General features: G+C 39.5%; 1 protein-coding gene across 2 annotated transcripts in view; it reads left to right on the forward strand.

Annotated features, from left to right (window-relative positions):
- Positions 1 to 982: 982 nt before the first annotated feature.
- Positions 983 to 20788, forward strand: part of ldlrap1b (low density lipoprotein receptor adaptor protein 1b) — a 33069-nt gene continuing 13263 nt past the window's right edge. Inside the window, exons 1-3 of one of the 2 annotated variants that reach the window (XM_008399613.2) lie at positions 983 to 1363; positions 17047 to 17189; positions 19082 to 19194. In XM_008399613.2, coding sequence (XP_008397835.1) covers positions 1279 to 1363; positions 17047 to 17189; positions 19082 to 19194 — 341 coding nt within the window. In that variant the 5' untranslated portion in view covers positions 983 to 1278. The remainder of the gene's footprint in view (positions 1364 to 17046; positions 17190 to 19081; positions 19195 to 20788) is intronic. The other variant, XM_008399612.2, reaches the window with a different exon arrangement.

Raw genomic sequence — 20788 nt, forward strand, 5'->3', positions numbered from 1 at the left:
AGCTGGATCTTTTTTTACAAGCCTTTCTCCTGAGTGGTTTTTGTTTAAAGGTTAATGATGTAAGCTCAGAGTAATGCAGTATGGTAGATTGGTATCAACTGAAATATTTTTGGTAAGAAGCCGAAGACGGCATGAGTATCAGAGGAAAGTCCAATAGAATGGAAACATTTCTAAATATGTATAAGACATAACTATAAATGTGCATCTTTAGCTTATTTTGGTTTGAAGTTAAGGAGAATTTATACTTAGTGGTAATACTTTCACGGCATTTGGAAGTTGAGTAATACTCAGTCATTTCTGTCCTCTAAACACATTTACTGTTAACCATACTCAAGGAAGTGTGAAATAACATTTGTTCAAAGATATGGTTTCCAGATTGTCCTTCCTGTTCTCCAAAGGCTGTTTTAAGAGGATGTTTATAAGAAAAATTGCATCATATTAATCTATCTTTGCCCTACAATATCATTTTATGAAATCACTAAAACTATAATAACCCGATACATTGCAGATGAAATCTTCAAAGCTCCAAACACCTGACCTACATATTAAAAATGGGTGTGCTCAAAATGTTTCTTTAAGTAATCCTACAGTTGTATCAACATGTTCTGGAGTTGTACAAATAATCTGATAGAAAATTTGTGGCAGAAGGATGGCAAGAAAGCTTTCTACCTTAGAGACCCAGTAGCTCATTGCAATATCATCAAACATACCAGCAGTACACACATCCAAAATTCTTGCCTACCATATTATAGCACATTAATGTAGTTTTCCCACCCAGCTCTTCTTCCCTGCTTCTCACCGCACCTACCAGCTTCACCTTAGGTTTCGAATCCACCTGCGGAGGTGAGGCAACTACATTTACGACGTACGCGGTGACGTCTCTAGGACCTGAGGAAACCAACCTGTTTGGCTCATTTGTCTCAGGAGACACTGGGTGGGAGCAGAACCGTACCGAAGCCTTCGCAGCGAGTCATAACTACAGTCACACCGCGACTGCCGCTTCTGCCGCTGCCGCTACAACCGCTTGCGTAACACCACAAAGCGGGCGTAGCTCCCGCACGTTATCCGGCTAATTTGCATACATAACACCGCCCAGGGGACGAGCATGATAATCCACCGTCGAGTGAAGCTGAGCTGAGCGAAGTGGAGAAGAAAACAGCCGAATATTGATATTTTAAAAAGTTTGGACGTTGTGAGTGGCTTTTAAAATCAAGGGAGGAGAGCCGATAAGACGGACACGCGCTCGGTGGGCTCTTCGCCCCACTTGTGTTTTAAGATATGGACGCTTTGAAATCCGCTGGAAGGGCAATTATACGGAGCCCGAGCATTGCTAAACAGTCGTGGGGATCGGGCAGACATAAAAGTAAGTGTTGCTCAACGTGTTACAATGATTTGTACGTTAGCGCTAGCAGGCGCCGTAACCATGCTAGGATGTGTGTTTTCTCTCACAACTTCAGTTGTCGGCTTTAAAATGATTCGCAGCGCGAAGGGGAGGCGTGTGAGTTACAAGCCCACCAGAGCAGAGATGTACTTCAGGAAACATGAACTTGACACTTAATCGCAAAGCTGACTTGCTTTGCAGCTTCTCCCTGAACTCCACAAGTCGCCTGTAACCCCAGACGGGGCTGAGGGACGCACCAAAGTTGTAGGAAATCCTGCAGTTTTCCCGTCACGTCAGGTTGGTAGTGTTTAACAGAGGCTCAGCGGGGAGCTCCTGCCTCCCTTGATTCAGACTTGTGAGCCACACTGAGGGAGAAATGTGCTCGCCTTCGTGGCAGCCCTGTTGCTATGGAGATACTCGATGTGAAACAAAAAACACGAGGCTGCCAGAAGGACCGGTGGTAAATCCTTCAAATTTAGAACATTTCTGACCCGTTTATGGTCGACTGAACCATCAGGGTTTTCTCCTGTGGTATATTTGACTTTAACCTTTCTAAATACTGGCGTGGGGTTTCACACGCACCCTGGTCTCATTTGTTTATCTCCACAAAGAGGGGATGCCCACCACGGCCAGTGTTTCACTGTCCCTCTCATCTTTTAATTCCCAGACAAAAGAGCAATTCGCTGCTTGGTGTGTTGCAGAGCGCAGCTGATGCTTTGTTTTGGTCCAGGTGAGAGGGATGCAGTGCTGGGATCTCATCCTGATCTGGATGTGTGTGCCATGACTCTGCATACTGTCAGCAGCTAAAGGTGTTGACATTTAAGCAGATTGTGTCAATCATTCATATCGCACATTAATCTGATGTTCCTGCTCCTGTCCTGTAATCAATGAGCTCTCGATCTTCCTCTTTTTTTTTTCTTTTTGACTGTTGCAATGTAATTACAGGCTCCACTGTGTTGTAAATAAACGACAGCCAGTCTCTCTCAGCACGTTGTCAGACTCCTGAAGTGGATCCTGACTTCTGCATGCAACCCAGTTTTGGATTTAGGATTTATTTCCCTCCCCTCTGCTTTGGATTGCATTATTTTAAAGGTGCATCAAATCTAAGATCTAAAGAATTAAGAAAAGCTTAATTCTGATGCCTCAGTCAAGCTTTTTGCTTTTTTGGCATCTTTATATTTTCCCCAAGTGTCCCTGGTGAAGGGCAGAATACACACAGCATGATGCTGCCACTGTTAGTGATGCACCAATATAGAAAAAAATAGTATTACTTTTATGACCGATTAACTGATATTAATACACTATCCTTTTTAAACAACCCACAGTCTTGTCACATGCTCAAACAAGCAACATATGACCTTCTCCCCTTTCCAAAACACACACACATTTAACAAGACGGAAATAAACATGTTATTAATATTGATCCAGTTTTTCTTATTAGATTGGTAGCGATATGTTAAAAATCGACTAACATGCTTTAATACAGATATGTCATGCATTCCAAATTTTCCCGATTGTTAGCATTGCTTAGTACTATGGTCATTACAATTTTTCCTCATTGTTTAAATTAAGAGTGGTGATTTGTTTTTCTTTCTTTTGGCTCTTACTTTGGATCATTCTCCTGTTTGTTTAAGACCATCTACTGAACTGACATAGAATAGTTATCCTTTTTTTTTCATAAGTGGGAAAATGTTTTTTGTCTTTAGTATCATTTTTAGATTACAGTTGTGTTTAACTTTCCAGTGGCGGTAGGCAGAAAATCTCTGTTTACATGGAAGAGAAACAATATTTTCATTCTTTCCAAGTCACACAGTGGTATTTTTGGTGATGTTGAAAATACCACTGTGCACTGATAAAATGTTGAAGCAGCAGCTTATCAGTGCACATTTTTGGTCTAACCTTGTTAACAAGCCTTGCTGTTTCCAGAGATCAAAGTTGCAACTAACTTATATTTTTCTCAGTATTCAGATGGCACCGCCAGAGGATTACGTTGGGTTTGCGTTAAATAATACCTTGATGATGATTTCCTTCCTGCTATTTATACTGATAGTTGTCCTCTGAAAAGATTCTCCCACCCGAGCAGTGAATCTCTACACCTCCTCCATTTTTCCCATGAGCCTTTTGGTTACTTTTTTCTGTGATCTTTAATATATCAGGAGCAGGAATAAAAAGGAAAAAGAAATATTTCTTTGTGTTTCATGTTTGTTATGTATTTTCTATTAGAACCTGTTTGGCCTTGCAGTGTGGGCGGTCAGTCCTGTGTCCCTTGTACAAAGTCACCCAATGTGGGTGATGGGGGGTAGGGGGGTTATCTGCCATGTTGTAATGGAGATTGCTTCCTGCAGGATTCCTTTATGGTGTAGTAAAATCCCTACTGATTTACAGCACTGTTGGTTACTGTGTTTCAGTGTGCTGCTGCCTGTGTGTGTGTGTGTGTGTGTGGGGAGCCAGCGATGGTGTCATGTGGAGATGGGGCGGCACAATCCTGCTTTGTCACTGTTTTTCCTGAAGGGCAGTTTTAATCCAGTGAGGGGAAAATGGATGTTTAGCTTCTTCTGGTTCCAGCTGACACAGCTGCCAAAACATAACACTCCAAAATGTCATAATAGTTATTTTAGTGCATTTATAATAAGAGCCAGGGTACTCAGTTGTAATTATATGAGGCAAGCAGCTAATCTCTGTGTCGTGTTGAATTTGGCTTGTGGAGTCTGGAAACTTTGTTTCTTTTAAATGTGATCCAAAAGGAAGAAACACTTTAAAAAAAAAAGGAATATCCAAAGTAATAGTAAGAGCATCTTTGATGTGCTCTGCTTTTATACATTCTTTCCTCTAGTAAACTTGGCAGAGAGCAGACTGGTTCACCAGATCTCTTTCATGGTGAGAAATAATTGATGTAATCTTCTTTAGCCATATGTTGAGGCATATGCTCACCGAGTTTATCGGCTTCATTGTCAGGAGATCCTGGTCAGTAGAAGGAATTAAAACAGAAGAGAACTAAACAAAACAGTCTTAAATTCCTTAAAGTCAAAATTAGGCCTTAAAAATCTTAAACTCATTAAAAAATGTAAGTTGGACTTATGTCAATCACAGGTCGTAAATTTTGTCATGGTGGGACTATTTAATGTCGTACGGAGCTTTTTTTTCTTGTGGGACTTTTTTGTCAGACAAATGTTTGAGTCATACCCAGCTTATGTACTACTAATATGCCCTACTTGGCTACATAGCTAGCTTTTTTCTGCATCTATCTTAGGTAAAGTGTAAATTTTATTGCCTTTTGGTTGGACGACATTTATCTTCGCCATTGGCTCTATTGCCAACTCGTACAAAGCTGCATTCATTCTGAGCTAAAAAGCGTAACCATTGACGCTATAAAAATAAAATGTTCTTTTCTACATTTCTGCTGTGATATCAGTCTTAAATTTCTTTATTAATGGTCTTAAGAAGTTTTACATTTGTGTTGGTGAAACTTACAGAAACCCTGACTGCTATTACTAATAATAATGTGAATGCAGCCTGGAAGTGGTCATAGTGTTGGTGACTTATTGTAATACAGATTTATACATTCTTCCTTTAGAGGCGTTCAAATCAAAGAGGTTAAACTGTATGTTTCCTGCAGAGTCAGTCGTCGTTATAAGATGTTGGTGTGCGTTGATTGGATGTCATGGATCTTCTGGGTGTTTTTGTTCAACAAACTGGTTCTATCCTGAGGTTGTTTCTATTAAAGTAGCGCCCATTCCTCTACCCAAACCTTGATCGGAATAATTTAGGTGAAACCCTCTCTATAGTAGTCAAGAAGTTGGAGAAAAGCCCACTGACTTATATATTGAACTAATCTTGTATACAAGGCTCATGAGAATCTGAGATTTTTTTTTTCTTTTTCTGCAAGATTTCTCTTCCTTTCCTTAATCTGTATGTTTTTTTGGCCAGCAGAAGTTGCATAAAGATGCACACAAGCATGAATGAGAAGATTAGTACACGAACATATGGTAGATCTGGGCTCCTTTCTGTCAACTGGTTAATCCAGGGAAATATTCACTATTTGACTATCTTCACCAGCAAACAGATGGGTGACGATGTTCCCAAATAATTCTGCAATAAATTAACTATGTGTATGGGTGCTTTCCCACATATTTTGTACACTGACCTAAAATATTTGCTTGCTAGGAAGCTAATTTTTAATCTCATCAGACCGAAGCACATCGTTGATGCTGGTGTGTTTGTGGCGAACTACAGCATCACTTTGCTGCCTTAGTTTATTTTTAAGTTTTTCACTTTTTCTACAGACAGATGCAGTATATTTTCAAACCCAGGAAGACTCGTTGTGACATGTCACACCAAACCTTAAATCTCTGCAGTGGCTCCCAGTTCGGAAAAGTGTAGACCTTAAAATCTGGTTGATGGTCTACAAAACTCTGAGCGGTTTCTGGTCTAAAAGTGGGAGAGTTGCTGGTAGGTATGAACCAATAGAGCCCGCAGGTCAACAGAGACCTATTTACTTTGTGTTCCCAGGGCCAGAAGCAAATAAGAAGAGGCGGCATTTAGCTTCTGTGCGTTTCTGTGTCGCCCTGTGATGGGAAAACTTGGCATACGAGAACTGGAGATTTCATTCTGGAAAACTATGGGGACATAAATATGGAATCTTATGACCTTTGATACTAGAAACAATTTGCTTAATGAGTCCCAGGGCATCATCACTGGTTTCATATCTACTTCATCTGTTGCTAACGGTGTATCTCTGTGTCAGGATATTTAAAGTGACTTTCTATCAGCTGTTCTTGGAATCTTGGCTTAAAATATAACAATGACGTGAAATGCCAGTTGGCTAACAGAGTGATCTGATGTCAATCGACTGATGAAGCCAACTCTGCCTGCAGCCTATTGATTATTAACGGCCCTGAGGTGGCTGTCCTATTCTGGTCAATGTTGAATGACTCTAATTATCACTTCGTTTTCCACCAGTTCTTCCTGCCTCTCGTAGATCGGATTGAAAAAAACAACAACCCCGGGCTGGTTAATGTTTCTGTTTTAAAAATAAGATCCGTTTCCTGCCCTTGTTGAGAGAATGCATTCTGATTTTGTGCTTCATCAGAGTCGTCACAGCCCAGCCCCTCCTGTTTGGCAAGCCTGCCAGCGGAGCGTGTTGAGGATCAGTTTCATAACCCAGATTCTTGTTGGGAGTACATTCTGAACTCAGCTGGTCATGAGCCCTAATCCCCTGACTGCTATGACCAGTCATCTTCCTCGTTCCCTCCACTCACTTTCCTTCTTTGAGTGGATTTAGCCGATACTGAAAGACACATGTCTCGGTGACTTATCCTCTGCTAAATCCCTTCCCTCACCCTTCTGAAATTAATTTGAAGGGTCTTCAAATTACATCTCAACGGCTGCAACCCATCCTCCTTGTCTTTGGGTCAATATAACATTGATATTTAGGACAGGATGTGTCTTCTGTTATAATGATGGAAGCTGACGCATATTAAAGCCATGCGTAGGGAACTTTACCCCTGACCTTCCAATGACATGCAAAACACTTTCCACTGAAATTAAAATTATGGATCTGTGTTAGCATCAGGCTGAGAAGCCAAACTCTTTCTTTAGACAATAACTTTTTCTCTTCATACACAAAGCATCTAACTTTCTTTCAAAGCTTTGATTCTTTTTTTTTCTTTCTTTTTTTTGGTGCTGAAGGGATGTGGATATCTCTCCTCTTAGGCTAAAGGCAAGTGTTGGTGCATTCCTCCAGGCATCTTCTGTCTTCTGAGTCAGCAGTTTCTAAATTAGTCCAAAGTGTGCTGATAGGAATCTAATTCTTAAACAGGCTTTCTCCTTATTGGTTTAAGTTCATATCACCTCAAGCATTGCAGTTGAAGGCCCAAATAGGCCAAGATAAGAAAGAAATGAAGTTTAACAAGAAATAACTGGAATATATTCGTCATCCAGATGCTACTTTTCTCCCTGCATGGACACCGCTTATGATGAGGCAGAAAGTGCAGAGCTTTTCACATGTTGATATTGGAAGTATGTTAAATGCATCTTTTGCTACAAGTAATCAAACATTCACTAAAGGAATGCTGTTATTACATTTCAAGCCATGACATGACATGACATGTGGTCCAATGAAAAGTATGCAGACTGCAGAATTTTGTGTAATCTGATTAACCATCATAACACTCAGTACACTAATTGATTATTAAAATAATTGTTAAACGCTGCCCTAATTGTAAGTGATTTTTGATAATTAGCTTTGACGTGTCCTAGCTTGTCCTGACTATCCTTCTTTTGTGAAGTTTGGGTCTCCTTCCAGGCCTCAGTGGCAACACATCTGAATACTTAAGCGGTTTCAAACTAAGTGGGATACATTAAGTTTTTAATGTGAATGTAGAAAATCCATCAAAAAGGCCTAAACCAGCTGTGTCTACATGCAGTTATGATCTGTGATGATAAAGGCGGATGTGTGTTATTCTTCTGAGCTATAAACTAATAAAGTCTGGGCTCATAAACGAGCCACACCTATTAAAGGGTTTGTTTTTCCTAAATATGCATCAACAGTTGAACAGTTTCCTCTGAACATTGGTGCTAAAAATGATTCTTGGACAGTTTAATCCTGTTGGCTCTTCTTCTCACATTAGAAAATATATAAATTGAAAATGGCTGAAAATAGGTTTTCTTTGGCTCAATTGGACTCAGAGCAGAAGCCAGTTTTCCTCTTGCGATGGAACAATCAACAGTTATTAACCAAAGACTGGGACCATTTCCTCTTTTCAACAGCTTTTTGATTCATTCTATGTTCAAGCTCTTATTTTCTTCCTTTCTAGTAAAGGTAAAAATGTCAACAGCGAAATAAATGTTATAAATATTAAAAATAAGTAAAGATAAGCAAAGGTTTTGTGAAATGGAGCAACTTAATGTACTGTTTGCTGGTCCTTTTACTTGATTTATTTAAAGGCAAAAATACAGACAACTACCTAATATTGGCTTTTAGGGTTGCTTTAAATGGCAAGCTGCCTCAGACTGACATTGACAGACTCACTGCTTTAAGAGCCGTGAGTTGTTGTGGTACCTTTGCCCACAGTTAAACACCAAACCTCTGAGGAGACCGTGTAAAAAGCAGCCAGAAAACACATGCTTCTCCCAGTTTCCCAGGGTGACGCACATCTCCAAACCAAGAAAAAAAAATCATGACCCTGTTCCGTTCCAGACTAGTGTACGTGTTCAGCTCTTTGGTCCCAGACAAGGATTTTTTTTTTTTTGAACAAGTCTGAATATTTCATTTTCCGCTGTGTTCAGGAGAAAGTATGCAAGTTGGCTGTAGTTAGCCAGCAAAACCAGAACATCAGTGGGTCATTGACTGTTTGAAATTGAGTGGGTTCAGATGAGTCCAGTGAAATTTGCTCACATCACACGATAAGTTGGGTGGAGAGCTCTCAGAGCCTGAAGGCTCTCTTCAGATTGCTTTGTTATGCTGAGGGTCTTCTTTACTTACAGCAGGCTGCCTGTTCATTAAATGCATTAGCATTGAAAATTCCCACTGTTCTCATTCTGCAAATGCATTCTCAAACAGCATGTATTTCTTGATTGACAATGTTTTAAAAATAACTTCTAAATTAAAACAATGTTTGCACAAATGAAGCTGCATTTGCAAAAAAACATAAAGGATGATAAAATGCCATATTTAATGTGCCATAGTGATTTAAAGTTTTAAAATGTAAGTGAATGTATGGCGTTCTAGCCTTCTTGCCACGGAGCCTTCATTAGGAGCAGAGGCGACGTCGCAATGTGTGAGAGATAAGTCTCTCTTAAATAAGCTTTCATTAATATTTTAAAAACAAATGCCAGTCTTTGCGTATTTCTGGGATATGACATACCATCCGAGTTCATTTTAAATGTCTTTCTGGTACCGAAAGAGGTTAACTTTAATTTTCGTCCTTCAGCGACAGCTGCCATACTGAAGGGTGTTAGAAACTAACGTGACTTTGCTGTTTAGAAAACATGGGATATTTGATGTTCCCTACTGGCTCATCGAGTTAACAATCATCCGATTATGTTCACCAGCTGATTACTCGATGTGTGCAGATCCTACTGGACCTGCAGTTCTGCTACTTTGGCTACTCTTTTCCATCTCCAGCCAGTACAGCTCTAAATGATTAAGTTATGACTAACTGTGTTTGACGGTTGCAGTTTTTCTCGTCTTCTCACCTCTTGGAGGACGTGAAGAACAAGGATGTAAAGGTATTTTCCCAGTTCCTGTGGGAACATTGACTCATACCTAATTATTGTGAAGTCTTGCTGGGTTGCAGTCAGTCAAACTAAAAGTCCTTTATTTTGGCGTTTCTGGGTTTTGTTTAGTGTGGAGATGAATGTCGCAAACGGTTAAGATGAGGGACGTATTTAATCTTTCCTTCTCTTTTGTTCTCAGTTACACGACCATGTTGCTTAAGAGAGAGGCACAACCATTTTCTAGTATCCAAACACACTTGAGTGGAAAAGACTGCTGTGATGAAACCATGGATCCGTCATAGTTGCTCTGATTTATGACTTTAGTTTTAAATGCCTTTATCACTGCTCGCTTGCTCTCCTCCAGTCTAACACTAACAGCATGTTAGAGAGTTTACGGCACAGCAGAAAGCTCCTGCTGTTCTTACAGTAATTTAACTGTTGCTTCTCCCCAACTCTCTTATTAGTTTTGCTGAGAGTGTGTGTATTGGGTGCTTTTTGATTTTCTTCATTTTTCTCTTCTTCTTTTTTTTGACTGTTTTGCATCTTTCCTACTCTGTTCTTTACAAATCATTCACAATTGTTCTTTCCCCCCACTATCTGGTCTCACTAAACATATTCCTTCCTCATTACTGTCACTGTCTGTTGACAAGAAAAGCCGATTGCGATCCTCTCTGAACCTTTCTTTATCAAACCTTCCTAATTTGATAAGAAGATTCTCCATTTTTGGTTTTGACAAAAACATCCACCAAAACTACAACGTGTTGCAGTCCTTTTTTTCTCCGTAATTCTGCACAGTCTCTACTCTAAGATCCCTTTGATTATAAATCCCAAGACCTCTGCACTGTCTCGCCTCCCTGAATCTCTTGTAGCATCAAAAAGAAGCTCATCAAAAATGAATTTCCATATCTGTAGCAGAAATTCTCAGAAATGTGTGGAACTGATTGGTTGCTTTGCTATCACGCTTCTGTCCCGTTCATCCCAAACAGCTCAGTGGAGTTTAAGTTGTTTTCTTATATTACTTCTGGCATACTTGGACTTATGTTTGGGACTTGCTTACTGCGATCACTGTTAAACCGCCTATCATGCAAGCTGCTAAACTCTCAGAAGTGTGTCCTCTCATCGAGTTGTGGCTTTTGGTCTGCCAGACCTCTTCCTGTCAATTTGCCCCAGTTACTGAGTACCTTTTTGACGGCGGAGGAAAGCATTGTCTCTGACACCTTGACATTTTTTGCAATTTCACCAAAGGAAAGACCTTCATTTTACGTTGTTAATGACCTTTTTCTCGTCATTTCACAACGCACTACTTTGACTTTGTCATTTTGAAGTGTATTTTTCAGTTTTGGTATTTTTAACCTTTGGCAGTTGACCACTTACTATGTACCATTTGAAGCTATTATTGGACAGGGGAAAATAAAAAATGGAGGGAAAAAGTGTAATGGGAAGAATTTAGAATAGATTCATAAGATGCTAACTAAAGGCTCTCCACATCGACATAATAAAAACCTGGGCTGCCACTGCTGCCTTCCTTGTATTAATCCACTCCTGAACCAGAATCAACATCTGTTAATGTATTGGAGAACATTAACATTTGCAATGAGAATATTTTAATGTTTTTATCTAAATTTGAGCCTTTTTCTTGTGCGCATGGATCTTTAGTATGACTTCAGTGAAGTTAGCTTTTAAAATGGAAGCGTTGTGAAATACCACAAGATTTAGGAACTTAAAATATGTTAATCACGTTCTGTACGTCCATCATGACTCAGGATCAGAGGCAACTTTTTCTTTTTTCTTGCTTTTTGAAGAAGTATTTTTACTGTAACGACCTGTTGCAGTGACATTTCATCCATTCAGAGTTTAAATCCTCCCAAAACATCTTTTTGCTGTTGTTTTTATGTGGGACAATCAGAAGTTTGTTCAGTCTGATCTTAGTTCAAGATTATGTGAGCTTCACAGCTTTGGTCTTATTGTCTTGCTCCTTTCCTTACTTCCTGTGTCAATGTCTCGCCTTGAGTCGTCAGGTTTAGATCGATGGTGAACTTTACTCTTGGTTGCTTTGTTATGCTTGAATTTGTTTGTGCATGTTTATGCACAACATCTAAAATGTTGCATAATCATAGCAAAACGTTTACTAGAGTTATGATTAAAGTATAACACAAATAATTTTGCAAAAGAGTTATCTTCTTTTAAATTCAAGACTTTTTAGAAAAGTTTCCTGTGAAAGTCTCACATTAATATTGCATTTTTTAAATTGAAGTGTGCAATTTCTAATAGTTACACAGCATTTATGTTTAAATTTTGCCCTTATAGTTTTGTATTTTATTCTTTATTCTGTCATTTGCTGATGTTGCACCAGGATTTTCTCCATTGTGAGAAAACAAAGAATATTTCTATTCTAAATATGGCTAAAGAAAGCTAGATTGGGGAATCTAAAATGAGTAATGCAGCTCAACCGTTTCGATGTTTATACAAGTTTATCCAGGGTGCCCACGCATCCTTAAAATATCTTAGAAAGTCTTAAATGACTGTATATAAAACTAAGACCATAAAATGTCATAAATTAATTAAAAGTAATTTGGCCTTTTAATACGTTCATCACAGGTCTTAAAATGTTGTGTCGACAGGTGTATTTAATCTTGTCGACAGGTGTATTTAATCTTGTATAGTCTATGTATTTTCTTTTCCTCGTGGGACTACTCTGTCAGGCAAAAGTTTGGGTCACACTCAAACATCTGCATTGCGTTTTTGACTCGAAGGTTAAAGTTGCCGCTAACTAGCTACTCATCTGCCTTGGAAATATTGGTAATATTAAACGCTAGCTAGCTTTTTTGCATCTGTCATTAAGGAGAATTTCACCATCAGTTGTCTGGCCAAAGTTACCACATGTCTGTGAATATACAGGTCTTAAATCACATTCATAATGGTATTAAAATGTGGTAAATTGAGTTGGTGAAAGCTGTGGAAACCCTGTTATCAGTATTTGGATCTTCTATTTTCCAGAGAAGTATCGTCATATGTAACATGTTCATTGCCGTTTAGCAATTTCATCAAAACACAGACGTGAAAACTGATTGCAAAAGCCTTGCAGTATTGCATTAATGGCCTGCAAGTCTTGCAGCTTTGTGTGAAAACAGTTAATATAATAGTAATAATAATAAATTCTGATGCCTTTTACATATCTTTACTTGTAGCAGGATTATTTATATTTGGTGATTACTTTAATTTAGTCTTTAGAAGTGTAAATTCCTTCTTTCCATTACTCTAATCTTTAGCTCCCTCAGTTCTCTATCAAATGGACTCTGACTTGGCCAAATTGTTTTGGTGATATTAAGAAATAGTTTAAAGCCAGATCAGACTGACTGGGTCAATGTCTGTTTTTCATGCAAATCAACCAACACTTCCCCAGTTGCATTTCTTTTCTCTAGTGTTGTTGAGTTGCCCATCTCTAATCCTGTTAGATATCATGTTGGTGAGAGTTTTACGTGAGTTTTAATCTGAGACTAGTAGATGGTGAGAGTTATACGACGTTTGATTTTCTAATAAACCCAACTTTCCTCCCTTTTTTCCTCTGCTTTATTTTTTCCTCAGCTCTGTATGTTAATGATTTTGAAAGATGCTGACCAGCTTATGTGCCTACACCTTTGTTGCTTCAGTGATCCGTCGCATGTTCTCTCTCTCTGGTTTATTTCTAATCTCTGTCACCCAAACAAGCAGCTCCCGGTGACCAACCAAAGCTGCAACCCTGAAGCCTTTTGAAGTTAGCTCTGATCATCACCACAGCTGCAGAGAGGTGCTGCCATGGCGCCTGTCTGCAACAGGGGAGGAGGAAAGGGGGGTAACTGTTATGTGAATGAAAATGTGCCTTGTATAAAAATGGATTAATAGTGTGCACGGTACGCTGGGTGTGCACACTAGGCTAAAAATAGCTCGGGTTCATGAGTTGAACTGGCATCATGTTGGGTTTTAAAAAGTCTCTCACATTCAGCATATCCTTTATTTGAGCAATTAGTGCAAAGAAGCGATTCTTTGTTTTTTCTTGACTCTTCCATCAGGGTGTACTGCAGGTCATCTTTAAGTGTTGCTATGGACAGGTGCTTCTCAGATCTCCCGCTGGACCAGCAGAAGCTCCTTCGGCCATGCATTTCTGCCGACGTCGTCGCTGCGTCTCGGATCTCGCCGAGCGCTCTCAAAGCACATCTGTCTGTCGAAATTCCCATGAGCTCCACAGGCCGACGGCAGCAGCAAATGTCCAGTTCACTCAGGGTTCACTGTCCGTTTTTGCGAACACCGAAGGTTAAATATTATCCTTGAGTGTTGAATGTCTGGATGTCTTAAGCGGCTCCACCTTGTAAACGATATTTATAGTCCTCTCTGTGAGTTTACTGGAGACACGAACGGCAGCTTGTGATTCTTTGCCACAGGTTCAATTACAGAGCCCTTTTAATGGAGCTGCAGGAGCAGCAGAGAAAAATCCGCTCTGTTCCCAGCACAAAGACCTTGACCCAGCAGCGGGTGTTCCCAGTCAGACTCATTACTTAAGTATAGGTTTGGTTGCGGCTCCATTTCGACCATTTTTAACCTTGTTACCCATGTGCAGCTGGCTTGGTTTGGCTTCAAAAGAGAGGGATACTATAGGTTTTAATCTGCTGCCTCAAAACTAATGATTTCTGCACTCTAAATGACAGACAGCGTTCACACTCAATAAATAATGCATTTGGAGAGCTTTTAAAATAAATAAAGACTCTTTGCAACATGAATATTCACAAGTAGTACAAGACGGGTTACATTTTTAGTTGGCAGACAGTTTTTGAATGGAATAAACGACACTAGATGTCGTTTATTTTCCGATACAGAGTAATACAGATGATGAAACGCAAAGTGAATTAATGGAATAGAATGGATATAGATAGGAAATCCAGGTGTAATACTCACTCCCAAACATCCCTCCGAAAAACAATAGAAAAAAAGGAACTTCCTTAGCTAAAGTTACATTTTAATGGATACCAACGAAGGACAAAGTGAAACTTGAGGTAAAAAAAGCCAGAAAAAATGAATTTTCTTCAAATTTTTAGATACTTCGTCCAAACAGATCCACCACAGCAGATATGCCCCTAAAAATAATTTCACCGAGCAAATGGCGTCTCTCTACGGCGACACAAGTTAGTCCACATTTTAACGAGTTCCTATGTCTACAATCTGGTGGCCATAATCATGCAATTTTACGGCCACAGCAAATGGTTTTATGTTTGCAAAGAGCAGAACTGTTTGCATCATGCAGATTGTTGGGGTGGGGGACAAAAATACCGTCTGCTGAGAGATGGAGCTAATAATTAAGCAGGAAAGAAAAGAAGAACAAACACTGAGGGTGCAACAAGGCACTTAACGGGGATGGAGATGATTAGAGGGTGGGGTTGTTTGGGAAAGGAGCAGGTGGACTGCTGGAGCACACCACAGTAGAGACCAAAGACCCGTTTTTTTTTCTTTTCTACCTGCTTGCTGTCTATCCAGTAGTCGAACATTAAATACATCAACTTTGTGTTGAATACCTTCTTTGATAAAAACCTACTGACAGTGGTGATATTACACACAGATCACTTTGAGAATACCGAAGGCCAAACAGGCGGGCGGACGGTGGTGTTTGTTTTTAAATGGGCTTCTTGAATTGACAAACGGATTCCCTCTATCACACACACTCACTCGTACAACATCCTGGGAACCCTTTTCTAAGCGTCAAGGAAGAAGGTTTTTTTTTTTCTTTCTAGCTTCTGCTAGATTTGTTCATCTTTTTGTTTCTAGTTTTGTTTCAGCTCAGCGATGTTGAAGTAGTTTTTAGGTTCACATAAACCAAACGAGGGACCGCTAGAATGCTTCTAACATGATCCAATACTCGTGCTCGTATTTAAATTGGCTTGATGCTTTAGAGAATCTTTGAATTATGTCTCTGCAGAGTAGTTGTGTTCAGAAGATGGAAATGAACTGAAGCCGTAGGGAGAGCGTTTCTGATGGTTTAAAAGAGCCCAGTTCTTCTGATGATGTTTACTAAGCATATTACATGGAGTGATTAGAGGAAGTAGTGATTTAAACAAAGTTGAAGTGTTTGTATGAGGAGGTCAGAGGATGTTTATGGTCCCAATCTATTTTAACGTCCCAATTATTTATTAAAACAGAAAAATAAAGCAGAGCGATCCACATTTAATTAATTTATTTGACTTCTATTTATTCAGGTTGTCTCATTGGGATCCAAGATAAAACAAAACAAAACAAAAAATACTACGAACACTGTAACAATACACGTAATGTAGAAATTTTGATTTAAATAAACTAATAAAATATTAGCCAGAACAAGTTTTGTAAGATTGTTTTAGAAGTACATTGAATTGAATTTTTAAAAAAATTCAATCACTCTAAGCTCATATCTGGATCTCTTGACCGCTCTCAACTTCAAGCAACTGTTTTTTTTTTTTTTTTTTTACAACTTTCAGATTTTTAGATTATATTTGAGCTTCTGGTTCAGCTGACATTTCCAGATCGGCTTTAGACTGACTTGGCCTTAATTTCACAAATCCCCAGATTACTTTAAGAGGCACGGCTTCTTCCAAAAGATATAATCTTATTTTATGTGTAGATGATAGTGCTGGAGATCAATCCAAGAAGCAAAAAAATCAAAGCATGCCATACCTTGGTGTTAACAGACCCGCCTCAGTGTCCACCATCGATGCAGCGACTTTTTATTAGCATTTGACCAACTGCGTTCCTGATTACTTTGTTTAATGGGAAAATTGCCTCAGTTTCAGTCTCATCTTCAATTAAAATTTTTATGAAGAACTAAAATTAGTTGTGTTTAAAACCTCTGGCTGTTTTTTTTTTTTACTCAAAGTTATGTGTTTATATATATATTTTTCAAATTAGGACTGGGGTTTAAATAAAGATGCAGAAAACTTTTTTTTTTATTTCTTAGACCTGCCAGTTACAATTTTGACCAATTGTATAAACTTCATAGAGAAAATAAATATGCTTGATATTGGTAGTCATTTTGAGTCTAACAGAAATTGAAGGGATGGAAATATTATTCTCATTTATGCTTAAATATTCTGTCCCTAACTTTTTTTTATCTGATCTTTATTAAAAAAAATGCAGCACAGGGCATTCTGTTTTCTGGCGCATTACAGGCCAAAAAGTGGAATTTTTTGTGTACGAATTCATGTAATAATCAGGAAATAAGTCAGATTATCCTGTGTTTTTCTGTGTCTTTTCTGGCTACCTCTGGTCAGAAATGATCAAGGGAAAATTGTCAGAATGTTTAATTTCTCAATCAAGCTATTCATTCATAAAAAGCTTTTTATTTGCAGTCTGAAAGGAGATTCGTTGTGATGTTATTTGTTGTGTTATTTGTGTTCAAAAGTTTCACTGCTGTGTGTGTGTTTGTGTGCGTGTGTGTGTGATTGTTGCAGAGCTTCCAGAGAACTGGACGGACACGAGGGAGACCCTGCTGGAGGGCATGGTGTTTCACCTCAAATACTTGGGGGTGACGATGGTGGAGCAGCCCAAAGGCGAGGAGCTGTCTGCGGCGGCCGTCAAAAGGATAGTTGCCACGGTAAAACACCACAAACACACATTCCACACAAAGCCTGAATCAGCTTAAACACCCAAATCTTCTCTCTATGTAAATAACCTACCAACGGAAAATGAGTTTCTGTCAAGCATTTCTAATATTTTCTCCACATCATCACCTCTGCCACTCCAGATGATTATGACCTGACTGGCACCTCAGTGAAATGTGATCACACTGCTTCCCCCGGCCCCCTTCCTCAATCGCATCATTGACATTTTAGAAGAGGACACAGTTAGTGTGGGCCCTGCTGCTCAGACTGTGGCTCCGGTAGAAACGGCTTAATGTTATGGGATCCGACAGCTCGGCGAATAATGAAGTTAGAGGCGGCACAATGGTGGGATTCTTGAGAGACGCTGATGAATGAGGGGGGAACTAAAAGGCTCTGATTTAGTCTAATCTGTTGGTGTCCGCTCTAAAGCGGATTACAGCTAAACTGATATGTTTTCTGACATTTTGATGAATAGCAAGGCTTTGGCAGCGAGATTATAGGCATTATGGAGTTGTTTTACGTAACTGCCTCAGTTAATTTATGGTTTAGATATACATCACCTTCAGTGTTGGTAAATATTTGTGAAAAGCCTCAAGATAAAATAAGCTTTCATTGCAGATCTGTAATCTCGTATTGAAAATTTAGAAAAGTGCGCCCTTTAATTTGCGTACATTTATTTTCTGGAGAAAGTTTTTGTCTTTGGTGCCGCAGTCCTGCACTTATTACTCTCTTTTATGAACTGGGTAACTCTTAATCTTTCATATAATTTCATATTTTGGCAATTCCTCTTTGCACATTCTCTGTAGCTCACCAGAGTCCTGGAGCCTTTTTTGTTCTCTCTTCTTCTCAACTCTTTCTCTATTGATTTATAGGTTGAAACACTCCATGATTCCCCTATTTTCACTTTTCTGCCAGAAGCCATGAGATATCTGTTTAAAACGTGCTACGATTTTTAAGAATTTATTAACTTTAACGAGCTCCGGAGGGTCTTTAAAGGAGAAACAGACTCGCATTGTTCCAGGACCTCCGTCGTACTCGGCAGTGGACAGGTACTGATTCCCCCCCCCTCCACAAATTAATCCCATGTTGAACAAGTAATACAGACTGATAGTAAATACATTGAATTACATTTCAGTTTTTGAGAGAAAAACTCAAAAGTATTGCAAACAACCAAATGTAAACATGTAAAAAAAAATTAAGTTAATGAAAAATAAACAAAACATAAGCAACATCTTGATACCCCTTACCAACTCAGTCCCAAAACAAAACAACAACAAAAAAACAAGAGAGGAGAGCTACCTGTGTACATTTGTGATTGTGCCATCACTCCCACACAGCTGTTTTGACTGTAGATGGCATCCAAAGGTTGCTATAGCAACTGGGCGATCCCCAACTGTTTACTGTTTGCTCTTTCCCATTTTGAGGAATAGCCAAGAGAAATGGACCTCAGCGCGATGTTACCCCAAAATGACAGAAGACCTCTGGTTAAAAAAGAAAAGTTCCTAGAAGCTCTTCTCATCTTAAGACAGACTTTATTTTACTGAAATTCAACCAAACTTTCATGAGGTTTTGCTTCTGCAATGAAAGATAATTTGTGAAAATGTGAAGGGCGCAGCGTTTACATGCCTGATTTTTCTTTCTACGGTTGTTGTTTGGTCTTGCATATATATCTGAAAGCCTAATGAAAGGCTTGATGAAACATGGCAGTTTCAGTACCCCTCTGTCATCTCACTGGTGACTTTTCATTGTCTGATTGCATCACCAATTAGCTCCACAGGTTGTAATTTAGAAATGCAGATTTATTTGTTTCCTCTCACGCTCCCTCCTCTATTGTCTCCTCTGTGACCTCCGCCCTTTCCTTCTCTCCCTGCTCTCTCGTTTCCAGGCCAAAGCCAGCGGGAAAAAGCTCCAGAAAGTCACGCTATCGGTCTCGCCTCGTGGAATCATCCTTTACGACAGTGCCTCAAACCAGCTGATAGAAAATATCTCCATATACAGGTCAGTCACCCTGTCAAACCAAACTCGACCCGATCACGCCGAACTAAAGCAAAGTTCTTGTTCCTGCCTGGCTCTCATTTATCACCCTGTGGATGTATGGTATATCTGTGCGAGGGAGAGGAAGACGAGTCGCCCTCTCAGCTGTTTTTCTCATCAATCTTGACTCCTTTGGGAACGCCGCAGCTGTTGTAAGTCTGAGCTTTCACCCCAGGTGTCGCAGGGTGACACATCTGTCTTCTCTCGTTAAAAGCTCACCTGCCACAGCCTGCAAGCTTAGTTCATGACCTGATGCGCCCGGCGTGACTCACCTTTCACTTAATTCACTTATATTGGTCTGCACATCAAGCAGAGATGGGACTTTAACATAAACGTTCCGCAGATGGCTTACAGTCTTATGAAGTTGTTTACTGATTATTACATTTCTGTTCTTTCACATTTCACGCTCTCTGAATGTGCACGTCTAAGGTTATTTCACTGACTTGCATTCATTTGCTATTTTCTTTTACACAAAGTTTATTGAAAGAGGGAAGAAATAAAATTAGAAAGAAGTCAAAGTAAAGGTCAGCTGCGACCTGACGGTGAGAGAAAGTCCGAAATACTGCGAAAACAAAAAGGCTTCTTTTGTGGAACTGAAAAATGCATAATGTAACCCCCAGGCATATTAACTTAGCATATTAATTTACTGTGACGTAAGTTACATTACATCTGAGCATAAATTAACATAATTGCCTCAGTGGCGATTGATTTCTTTCTGCTTTTCTGTCTTACTTGCACAAAACTGTCCTTTACTTATTTTAAGATGGATGAAGAAATTATTTGGTGAGAAGAAAGGGGCAATGTTTTGGCTCTTACTGATTAGCTTTGTTGCAAACTCTAAAATCCAATCTTTTTTTGACAGTGAACACATCTCACCTAACCCTACTTGGTTGCACCAACTTCCACTTTTGGTTTCTTGGAGAAAACTCACATCTATTTGTTTTTATGTTTAAAGAAAAGAAAGAATCTCTGAGGAAGCACAGATGTGAGTAGCTGCAGATTAATGGGCGGTATTTTCTAGAACATGTTCAGACATTTTTTTTTCAGGTCATTCAGGCTGCGAGAGAAACCGACTGCAGCAAAGTTGCTCTGTCTTATGCTTTTGTGGAACATGCTTAGACGAATCTTTTCGGTGTGGATCCTCTTTGAAAACACACAAACCTTGCTGTATTAAGCACTAATTGCTGGTATAAGATCCAGAAGAGCTTTCTAAAACCCATTGGCCACAAATCTGATCAGTTCCACTCACGAAGCCCCTGCTGTTTAGACCTCTCAGTGTGCAAATCTCTGTATTCATTATTTCATCTCCATTGGCAGCTAACAGCTTCAGCGTCTCGTATTGTTTCCAGCGTCCCACAGTCTCCCGTGTTGTTTTTGTCACTTTGTTTTTGCTCAGAAACGCTGCCCCCTTTTTAATCGCAATTCCAGGCAGATTGTTTCAGGTTGAGTCCAGCAGTGACTTTGTGATGGTGCAGGAACCTAAAGCAGCAGCTGCTCTGAGTGGAATGCAGCTTTGTTCCTCACACATCTGCTACGAGCAAAAAGCAAAATGTTCCCT

The sequence above is a fragment of the Poecilia reticulata genome, linkage group LG22 (assembly GCF_000633615.1).
Source record: "Poecilia reticulata strain Guanapo linkage group LG22, Guppy_female_1.0+MT, whole genome shotgun sequence".
Lineage (NCBI taxonomy): Eukaryota > Metazoa > Chordata > Actinopteri > Cyprinodontiformes > Poeciliidae > Poecilia > Poecilia reticulata.